The sequence below is a fragment of the Arachis hypogaea genome, chromosome 6 (genome assembly GCF_003086295.3).
Source record: "Arachis hypogaea cultivar Tifrunner chromosome 6, arahy.Tifrunner.gnm2.J5K5, whole genome shotgun sequence".
Lineage (NCBI taxonomy): Eukaryota > Viridiplantae > Streptophyta > Magnoliopsida > Fabales > Fabaceae > Arachis > Arachis hypogaea.
Window position 1 is genome coordinate 115957059 of NC_092041.1, and position 11108 is coordinate 115968166.

The 11108-nt window shown below is 26.8% G+C and overlaps 2 protein-coding genes across 4 annotated transcripts; one reads left to right on the forward strand and one right to left on the reverse strand.

The window, feature by feature from the left end:
* Nucleotides 1–2207: 2207 nt before the first annotated feature.
* On the reverse strand, nt 2208–5116 carry LOC112756057 (uncharacterized). Of its 3 annotated transcripts, none has more exons than XM_025804470.2 (3): nt 4825–5116; nt 3719–4298; nt 2208–3286 (listed from the first exon to the last, which is right to left on the reverse strand). In XM_025804470.2, exons 2-3 carry the CDS (start codon nt 4233–4235, stop codon nt 2532–2534), a joined length of 1272 nt encoding a protein of 423 aa, XP_025660255.1. In that variant the 5' UTR covers nt 4236–4298; nt 4825–5116; the 3' UTR covers nt 2208–2531. The 3 variants fall into 3 exon arrangements, with proteins under 3 accessions (XP_025660255.1, XP_025660257.1, XP_025660258.1); XM_025804472.2 differs by having other exon boundaries at nt 3719–4371; nt 4825–5109; XM_025804473.2 differs by having other exon boundaries at nt 3719–4301; nt 4825–5102.
* A 3377-nt stretch (nt 5117–8493) lies between these two features.
* Nucleotides 8494–10739, forward strand: LOC112756058 (uncharacterized). The gene is made up of 3 exons (XM_025804475.2): nt 8494–8743; nt 9775–9836; nt 10170–10739. The coding sequence occupies exons 1-3, from the start codon at nt 8641–8643 to the stop codon at nt 10407–10409; spliced, it is 405 nt and encodes a 134-aa protein (XP_025660260.1). The 5' UTR covers nt 8494–8640; the 3' UTR covers nt 10410–10739.
* The last annotated feature ends 369 nt before the right edge of the window (nt 10740–11108 follow it).

The following is an 11108-nucleotide window of genomic DNA, read 5'->3' on the forward strand; positions in this document are numbered from 1 at the left end:
TTTATTAGATTAATTTTTTTACTATTTTTTCAACATTTAAATTAAAATTTTATATTAAAAGTTTTTTATAGTGATCGATCTCCAATAGCACCATAATAGTTACAATATTAATTTAACTTTTAAAATTTTTTCATATTATAATTTAGAATAAGTAAATTAATTTATTTTTTAATTTATATAATTTTTTATTTTTCTATTTTCTATAGCACTTCTTAAATGTGTGGCTTTTATATATTAATATTAACTTAGATTTATCTTTTTAAACGTAAATTTTGTTAATGTACGAATATATAGCAAGATTTATTAGGATTATTTTTTCTTTAAAAAAAGATACTTTAAAATAATAGTATATCTAAAGGTAATTAATAGTATAAATTAACTCATTTTTTTTAAGTGACTAAATAATTTTAAAAACGTCAAATCCATATCATAATACTTCTTAAATCAAATGTTGCATATATTTCTAGTACCTCTTGAACCACTTATTTTTTAGTCAAGTTTAGTAGGCTATCCAAAACAATTATCTTTCCTAAATTTAACTCCATGTGTTATGCAACACCAAAATAAATATATAATTTTTTATATAATAATTTATTTAATAAAAAAATTTAGAAGTTAATGTAAAATTTATTTTCGTATGTTATTTAGAAGTTGTATTTAATTAGCATTAACTGTATTAACTAATTATTTATATTTAGGTGTCAAAAATAACTATTTATACTATTATTCATTTATTCGATACCTTGTAGTTTATTGCAAATTTAATATTGCAAAACTCATGTCGATGTCCTTTAGAATTTCTTGATATCCTAAAGCCATCATAGTATTTTTTTATTAGGCCAATATTATTTTTTTGGGTACAAATTACACTAATATTAATATAAATATCATAACTTTAACATAGACAAAAAATATAACATGCAACACTTCTATATATGTTAGGCTCAATCGTTTGAAAATCAAGATCTGCCTATTCGTATTAAACCGGACTTATATATATGTATTATATAAATATTAAAATTGCCCTGTTTATATTAAAGACTAATAAGAAATTAATTAATCATTACTTTAATATTATTTTATGTCAATTTCTTTACAATTGAATGTTGCAAAAATTGTCCCCTAAATTGAACATTAAAGATGGCTGCCGTATCATTATTGTACTTGTCTTTGGTAAAATTTATGGCTGTGAAGACGACATCTGTCTTCTATACATGTAGAAGGACTTTTCTTTCTACACTAATAAGGCCTTTTTTTTTTTTTTAACACCAATTTATATAATTTTTTTCTTCTGTTTTTGAAGCAGTAATTTTTTAAGAAAAAAATTACACTTACCTATTATGAGATTTTGTGAAATTTAAGTAATATTACATTTAATGTTTGGTAAAATATAACATTGTCAAATTCATTTATGAATTAATTGCTTGATTATTATACATATAACTTTTCTAGTATTGTGTCTATTTAAAAATTTTACATGAAGTAGAATTCGAACCAAAAACTTGAGTGATGGAAAATAATTTTGTTTCTTGTTATATTTTTTTTAATATATTAACAATAATATATTATATTTAATTAATATATATAATCTAAAACATTCAATTAAATATTATTTTTATATTAATTTAATTTTTTTATTTTATATTTACTTTTTTAAAATTATTTTTTTAATGTACAAAATTATTAAAAAGTAATAAATTTTATTAAACATCTATAAAAAACAAACAAAAATATTTTATTAATCATAAAATACTTTTATGAAAATAATAGTTAATTAAATATTTTAGATTATATTTTAATTAAGAAATATAATATATGGTTATGTAATATGTTTAAAAGAAAAGCATAATATACAACAAGAAATAGTTTGATCTAATAGTAATTAAGTTGTTCTTCATCCCTAAAGTTTTTTGTTCAAATCTCACCTCATATAATTCAATAGTTTTCAACAAATAAATTTTATTAATTTATATATGCAAATTTTAATAAGTATACACAAATTTTATTGTTATTTAAGTACTAACACAAAATAATAATATTTGCTCATAATGTAATATTATTCTTTTTAAATAGTCACAATTACATTATTCTTTTTAAATAGTCACAAACACACCACCGTGGCAAAAGGATGACAACTAGTTAGTTTAATATAAACAGCTAAAAAAATAGTCAAACTCATAACCATAGCAATTCGCTTTTTTACCGTCTTTTTCTAACAAAATTATTCATATATGAATAAACAAATTCATACCAATATATGAAATTAGAGTTGATTTAATTCTAATATATATGTAATGAGTTAGACACCAAAAAAATATATGTAATAGTCACTTTAATTTTACACCTTGCAGTGAGTGTCATATTTAAAATTTCAAAAATAAAGTTTACATAACAAACGAAACTATCCTATTGTAGCATGAAGTGTTTGCAATTTGCCTATGCAATTGCACCTGAGTGCTTGCCAACAAAACGAACTTGGGATTCACTACCATTCTTGTTCCATGATGTTACCATGTGATATCTCCTTTGCTTCATGGACGCAACATTGGATGTGTTGGACGTTTGCATCCAAATTCCATAACATAGGTAACTTGGGGTGCACTATCCTTCTTAGGATTTACAATCTCCCCATTGACAACTCGATTATCAGGGTGAACACGCGAAAAGTCAATACCCGGAGCCAGAAGACACACTTGCTCCATGATGTTCTTGTGTGCTCTCTCATCTGCTTCAAGGACGGAACATCTCAGATGTTTGACCTCTGCCTCCAACGGCTCAATTATCCCCTTTGATGCTGTTTTCTCCTTCCTTAACTGAGCCCTCTTCTCCTTATCAGCCTCCTTCAGCTTGTTTTCCAGATTACTAATCTTGGCGGTTAAAGTAACCTTCAATTCCTCTAAGGCAGCTCTCTCATTTTCCTTTGACTCAAGGCGGATCTCCAATTCCTTAATTCGGCCTTCTAGCACCATCTGAGATTTGGAGTTGATAGGTGGCTCCAAGTTGCGGCACATATCTTGGGTTTGAAAGGGTTTGGAGTACACATTGGACTCCTCAATGTCGGGGATCAGCACACCATTTTCAACCGGCTTGCCTTTGCCATCCACCATTTTTTGCATTTTTGGCAGAGGTGAAAGTCCTAGATCAAGTCCTAGATCAGCACCCATGTCCACAAATGCAGACTTCTTTGAAGTTGGAGGTGGAAAGACACTGCAGGCAACCCCAATATTCCCAGTCTTGGATGGAAGGGAGAGTTTGTCCACTGCAACACCTCTTGATGCCATGTTAGCTGCAATATAGGAGAAAGAAACTCAAGTCGGAAAATAAAGTATATTTTATTGGCTACATTGTGCATAGTAGCATAGTAAACAAAATTTTACACAGCATGATAGTGGCCTTGCCAGATGATTAAGATTTAAGAGCATAATACTCCCCTTCAGCAGTCAGCACCAAAGAGGCTGAATAAAGGAGGACATTATATATTTTATTTTATTTTTTCAAAAGAAAAAGTAAATATTGGTAAATTGAAATATAAATTTGTCAATATTTTATTTAACTGGATTTCACTCCATTCTTGAGTTTTTCTTCCTAGATTTCTTTTCCCCTCTCTTACTAAGATATGGTATTATGGATGTGGTTTAGCAAATTGATATATGCAAAATTGACAAATCACTTGAAAACTGAATTGATTGATAAACAGCTCATCACAGAGAGAACTCACCTGGACTTGCACAAACATTGGTTCTTTTTCCATCAACTTTTACATTTTCAACACGATTGGGGAACACAAAACTTGGGGATGTCACTGGTGATTGTACTCTCTTTGGTCCTCTACCAATCTTGTCCGATTGAACAACTTGCGGATTGGCTTTCAAACTGGCTGAGCTAATCATGTCTTCAACTTTAACGTACAGCTCTATGCACCGTAGCTCACGATTTGAGACATGAAAATCAAACATCAAGTGAATGTCTTGGTCAGAGGTGAGCCAAATAACCCGACTGTCAGATAATTGGGGACCTATTATACCATGCAACTTATATGCCATATGAGATATCTTCTTTCTTCCAAGTTCACCCATGTTCGCCAATATCAGATTCTTCAACTCAAGTAGAGATTCTTGATGATCAGTATCAACATTCATCAAAAAAGGATCCCAACTTTGAAAGGTTGCACCACCTACAGTGTCTTTTATATATCCATTGGGATGAACAAGTACAAACATGTCTGAGCAAGCCATCTGTAACTCGAGATCTTTTCCAACTTTGGATGATTGTGTGTGGCTTGAATGAGGGAATGAGGCCTGCTTCAGATTTTATAGTAATTTGATGAAGTAAATTCCAACCACAAATCCATGAAACTTTTATCAAACTGCCCTAATAGAAGAATGCAATTCAATCATTTCTACTAGTTTTGCACAAAAAAGTAATTTTTTTTAAAAATTCACTAAATAATAATCTATTGAGTTGGTGCACAACTTGTTTTACTAAAATACCTTTTATTATATATAATCCATAAAAAATATTTTTTTTTTTTGGCTATTTTCAAGACATGAACCAAGACCCCTTAGTTAAGTTATAAACAAATTTCATCTCAACTAATTTCAAAATTTATTATTTTTAAAAAACGTGCCTATTGATATACTAGTAATAGCATATCTAATATAGAGATATTTGATTAATATGCAAAAGAGCCTAAGTGTCACTAAAAAAATTCATCGAACACTTGGAGAGCATAATACCCAGTTGCAAAACTCGAACCAGGTTGAGCGAAAATCAAAATGGGGAATGACAATAGCAACATGAATGGAGTGAGTAGTCGCAACTAACCTGTGTGAGTAATAATGCGAGGAGCCGATGGAAACTTTCGAAGAGCTCAAATTCGCAGAAACCACAAAGAAGGAAGAAACCACAGTGCTACACAAAGATTCAAACGTAACTTCATAACTAAGAAGGACACACACACACTCTCTCTCTTTCTCTCGGATGAAGCTTTTATCTTGTTGGGATTGGAGCCTCATTTCGTTTCATCTTACAACGAAATGAGGTCGGTTTTTTTCGTACAGAGCTGTAAATTGGAGCCATTTCTTTGAATTTGTGTTGTTTAGCGCGCGCAATAAAAAACGATCAGCACCAAAGGAATAAGACCATTTTGTGGGCCTTTTTTTTGTGACCCATTTTGTGGGCCTTATTTGGGCTTCTAGGCCTATGCTCTCATTCCAAAAGCCCAGTAGTAAAGAGCTAATAATCCAATATAATACTATACCAAAAAAAATATAATACTATACCAAAATGTTATCGAAATATCAAGTTTTAATGAAAAAGCTATATTATGAGTTTTAGGAGATTAATACTTAAAAAAAAACCTCACATATGAAACTAAACACCTTAAAAATAGTTTTGTAACATTTTAAACTCTTTTATAATATCTAGCTTTTATAATCCATTATATTTACTATTTTATATTTTTTTAAGATTTAGCTAATATAGGAGTAGTAAATAATTTTAAATATTTTTTTAATAAATACAAAATAAATTAATTAAAATTTTAAATTTTTGTATTTTTAATAAAAAATATTAATTTAAAATATTAATATGTATCTTTAACAAACAAATTAGCTAAACTACTTTTTTTTTTTATCTATCTGTATCCCTCTAAAATGGTTCTAATTAATTATCAATATTGCGTGTATAAAACAACTTTCCATTGTGCAATAAATTTCAAAATGCATTGGTAGCATATTAACTTTCCATAAACTAGTCTGAACCTAAGTTTAGATGAAAACCATTTTATACTATAAAGAGGTAAAAGCAATTTTATTTACCAAAGGAGAAAGACACAACCAACTCTTAAAAGATTGGTTAGGTGTGTGTGAAAAGAACCATTATATACAAGAAAAATCTTAATTAGAACAGAACTGCATTACTTGTTTTATTCCGATAAGGTTATTTGGTAAACACGTTCAATCTTTGTTGAACACTATAATTTTTATTTGGCCAATTTTTTTTCTAAACGCGGACATGATTTTGGGTTTGAACTGTCGTTTACCAAAATCAATAAATTGTAACTTTTACGTTTAGCTTTTGTGTTTACTTCATAAATTAAAAAATTAATTGACATTCTATTAATTTTGTCATTCAATCTCATTTATAATAAGAGATACCAAAAACAACTATAGATTTTTTTCATGACTATATTTTACAAACAAATATTTTTTTAATATTATTATCAATACTTTTTATTAAATCTTAATTTTTATCAATTTTTATTTATTTTTCTTGTTAATAGTATGACTATTTTTGTTTAGAGTTTTTTTATGTTCACTGATATATATTATTGTATTTTTCTAATAGAATTTTTAGTATTGATTGTTCATATAAATTTTTTAATTATTTTTATTAATACGTATTTTTTTATAGAACTTTATTTTTTTATTTGACTTTGTATATTTTTTACTATGTATTCTTAAATTAGTATATATTTTATTTATTATTGTTAATTTTTATAATATAAATTTTATTAGAAAGAAATAATTAAATACAAAAAAAGTACTAAAGAAGAGTACTAAGAAATTATAATCAAAAGAATACTAAATTTCAACACATAAATTTAAATTTTTTTCAAAAAAAATTATAATAAAAAATATTAAAATAATATAATTTTGAATAATATAAATTTATGTCTTTTTTAGTAATTTTTGTCTAAACGTAATTTTGAATGATGTAATCCAAACAAAATTTATTTTATTATAATTTATTTTGATATAAAATTACCAAATATAAATCACATCAATACCAACTTACTTTTTATCAAAATTAAATTTATAAAATTAATTTTATACAAACTCTTATTTGCAAACTTTAATCCAAACACACAGTAGATAATATTTGCAAATAATTATTGTTAAAATTTCACACTATGAATTAGAATATGCTCTCTGGACAAAAGAGTTAAACATAGGAACAAAGATCAAGAATTTGAAATGGGAACAAGTAAAAATCTACAGAGATTCTAATTTTAGTAGTTGATAGAAACTTTTGTTTTTTACGTTTTTTAATATAATTTAATATTATAATTTTTTTTTTGTTATAATTTATAATATTAAGATCTACATAATTTTAAAAAATTTATATTTTTATAATATTATTACGAATAAAAATAATAAAATAATATTACTAATTAAAGGGGCTGCTTGGAGCTTTTATTGTGTTCCATTAATAGAATCATAAAAGGATGTGAAAAAATATAGAAAGAATTAATGCTCTTATGATAATTTGATGTTTGAGTTAATAGAATTTAATGCACCAGTTGATAGATTACAGTGGAGCACTGGAATGCGAGCCCCTGCTCTGCCACTACTCTTGATTTCCCTTTACACGTTAACTAAGTAGATAAATAGTAAATATTTAAATTATTTTTTACAGAATTTTAAATTGAATAATTTAACTTCTAATAAATTTTAATCAATTTGAGTGGATTTAATAATTAATTTATTTATTTATTTAAATAAATATTGAAAAATTTAATTTCTGTACACGTAATAATTTATTTTTAAAAAATTAATAAATTTTTATTATTCAATAAATTTTTTATAATTAGTCATATTAGATTAATTAGCCTATTCTTAAGTATGATGATATTATAAATTTTAAGAGTTAAATGGATAATTTTAACTATTTTAATTACTACTATACAACGAATTAGTTTCAAATATTTTTAAATTTAACAAGTAAATTTTTTTTTGGTGACTTTAACAAGTAAATTTTGATCACGAGTGTTACTTCTAACTGGGATTGAAAAGAAAATCTATTTAAAAATTTTCTTAAAATACTTCTCAAAATCTTGAAATTAAAGTTTTTTAACTAAAAAAATCAATATTTTACATACTGATATAATTAATAGGTTAAAGAAAATGGCTATTTGAAAATCTTGAAAGGAAAAAAAATAAGGTTTAATTATTCTGTTGGTTTCTATAGTTTCGTGAAATTTTTAATTAGGTCTTTATATTTTTTTTTAATTGGGTCTCTGTACCAATTTTTTTTTCAATTAAGTCCCTTTTAGTAGTAATTGACTTAATTTTATAGGGACCCAATTAAAAAAAAGAATTGATACAGGAACCTAAATAAAAGAAAAAAAAAGAGTAGGGACCCAGTTAAAAAAAATTTGGTACAAGAACTCAATTAAAAAAAATATAAGAATTTAATTAAAAATTTTGCGAAACTATAAACCAAAAAATAATGCAGAGTCCAATATATTTAGCGTAAAACATACAAAAATTAGTTAGTGTTAAGTCAGATATATATATATATATTATTGATCTAACATTTTTCAAAAAGGAAAAATGCAAACACACATATGATCAAAATGTTATGGGATGCATGCATGGGTTATTGAAGATTCATCATCACCGATCTTATCTTCTTAACTATGTACATGCCTCTGTTTCACATGCATGACATGATGATGATGATATATGTTCATAAGAAACATGAGAGAGAGGGTGCATTCTCCCTCCTCTTCTTCAATAAGTGTCCACAACTAACTTATTTAATTCCACCATTATTATTCTTTCTTTCTCTCTATAAGTTACATGAAAAGCCAAACCAAGTTCTGCATGTAATAGTAATAATCATTTGAACACTATCATGAAGGTTTCTGGGTTTTGGCCATTGTTCTTCTTGCTCGCTGTGGCAGCCGCTTTAGCATTCCTTAACTTCTTATCTTCCGATGGTGGATCCAACTTTTCCGGTATATCTCTATCCATTATCACTTTTTTTTTTATTGCATTTTTTAAGGAAAAAATAAGGGAAAATGATAGTGGAAATCTCTTTGGTTCATGATCATCTTTGAAGCAATAATAATAATAATAATAATAATAATAATAATAATAATAATAATAATAATAATAATAATAATAATAATATGCTCTTTTCAGTCTTTTGATTGTTGATTTTTTCTTCTTTGATCAATTTTTTTCCATCTATAGAGGAGAAATAGGATGCATGCAATGGTAAAAATAATGAACCAGAAATAAAGTGTCAAATCTTAATAAACCCTCTAATCTTAGAGAAATGGCTTCAGTTTCAAAGTTCCTTTTGTGAAATAAATCATGCACATTTTGATTTTTCAAAATATCCTATGTGCTTGTATCAAATTTCATATTACAATGTCATTTTGTTTATTTTCAACTCAGATAAAATCCTTTTATGTGCTTATTCTGTCGAAATCTCTTTTTTTTTTTTCAATTCTTAATAAAAAGTTTACACATACTGATTAAAGATCATATATGAAAATTTTAGATGAGAAGATTTATATTCCCATGGTTTATTTTATTTGACATTGTTCAAGTATTCACTTATCAAGCATTGTATATGGTGATTCTCACAATTAGTACTGAATTTGAGTCAATTTTGATGATTGAATGAGAAGAGTAAAATGCGTATTTTTTAGTATCATTTTGACAAGCCTTTGAACTCATCCATGACAATGATATTGTTAGCATTTTATAATATCTTAGTTACTTTAATTAGTACACTTCTAAACATTGCATGCATGCATTAAACAACATCTTCCTATAAATCATTAAAGCATTATTTAGAACTAATTAATTTGAGTAGATTGTATTAGATTTTTTTATTGTTTTATGATAAGATCTATAACGCATTGATTGGTTCATGCAACCGACTTTTCTTAATGGGATAAGATTTAATTTGATTGTTATTAACTCCCTATTAAATGACCTATATAATTTCCCTTTACATTATTAAATGGCATCACAGATTTGCCTGTTACCAACTATGGACATGGAACATCGGAAATTGTAACAAGAAGGAAACTGAAGGTATTGTTATTTTTACATGTTTGGAAAACCATTTGAATGTTCAAAACAAGGTTTTCAAATTCTCTACAAAAAGAAGAACAAAAAAAAAAATCATGATTTTGCAGGTATATAAAATTGAGGTCTCTTTTAGTAATTTTTCATCTAAAAGTGATTTTGAGTAGTATAATCCAAACAACATTTATTTTACTATCATCACTGATATAAAGATTGTCAAACATAAATCACGTTAACACAAACTAACTTATTATCAAAATCAATTTTACAAAATCAATTTTATGCAAACTTCCGTTTGCAAACTGTAATTCAAATATACACTAAGTATGAGTATTTCAGGAAAATGATAGCAAGAGAACAAGTAAGGACAAAGTTGATAATAGACTCATTAATCTAGATGATTATGCTGGCAAAAATGGTCCAGATAAAGCTGTAAGGACTGAACCTATTGAGCATGGAACTCCTTACTTGCCATTTTTCCCAAGACCTCCACCTCCGGATCTACCTAGCCCCGACGGATATTCCGATATTCCTACCCCCGGTGTATATTCCGATTTTCCTACCCCCGGAGGTTTTTAAGTAACTAGTATTATTCCAACATCAATAATATCGTATTCTATGTCGATATATCATGTGTCTGTCTGCTCGGAATATGATGATGACTATGTTTAAGAAATCTTTCTATGAAAATAATAGACTAATGTATTTTGGTGGATTTGGACAGTATTTATATGTTGGAGTGATCTTAGTAGAGTTTAATTTCCTACTTTTAATCCATGTTGTCTCATGTGCTTGCATTGTGTTGTGAAAAAGGGAAAAAGTTGTTGTAGCTTTTGGCATCCTATAAGGTGTCCAGTTGAATCTATCTATCTTCTTGAGTTATAATATATGTTTCTACTTGTTATTAAATTTGATTTGTGTTTATTCAACTTCTTCAATAATTATCCTTAACTTTTTATTTAATTTTTTTAATTCGATAATGATTTTTGTCATTACTAATTTGGCTTGAAAATCTCAAATTAAATATTATTTGAGTTCCTATGAGATTTGTTAGTCATGATTGGTAAGGGGTCGACAATTTTTTAGATTTTGGGTCAACAAACAATCAGTATTTGAGAAGAAATGAGCGACAAAAATAGCAATTTTTTAGATTTTGGGCCAACAAACAATCAGTATTTTTTCAGAAGAAATGAGCGACAAAAATAAAACTTTATAACGCGCGGAACTTTATAACGCCCAGATGAGATATTTAAAAAATATTGATATTTACTAGCTGAA

Coding starts and splice junctions, on each gene's coding strand:
- LOC112756057 (XM_025804470.2), bottom strand. CDS start 4,235: ATGGCTTGCTCAGACATGTTTGTACTTGTTCATCCCAATGGATATATA. Junction 3,287..3,718: donor CAATGTTTGTGCAAGTCCAG/GTGAGTTCTCTC, acceptor CCTATATTGCAG/CTAACATGGCATCAAGAGGT.
- LOC112756058 (XM_025804475.2), top strand. CDS start 8,641: ATGAAGGTTTCTGGGTTTTGGCCATTGTTCTTCTTGCTCGCTGTGGCA. Junction 8,744..9,774: donor TGGTGGATCCAACTTTTCCG/GTATATCTCTAT, acceptor ATGGCATCACAG/ATTTGCCTGTTACCAACTAT. Junction 9,837..10,169: donor TAACAAGAAGGAAACTGAAG/GTATTGTTATTT, acceptor TGAGTATTTCAG/GAAAATGATAGCAAGAGAAC.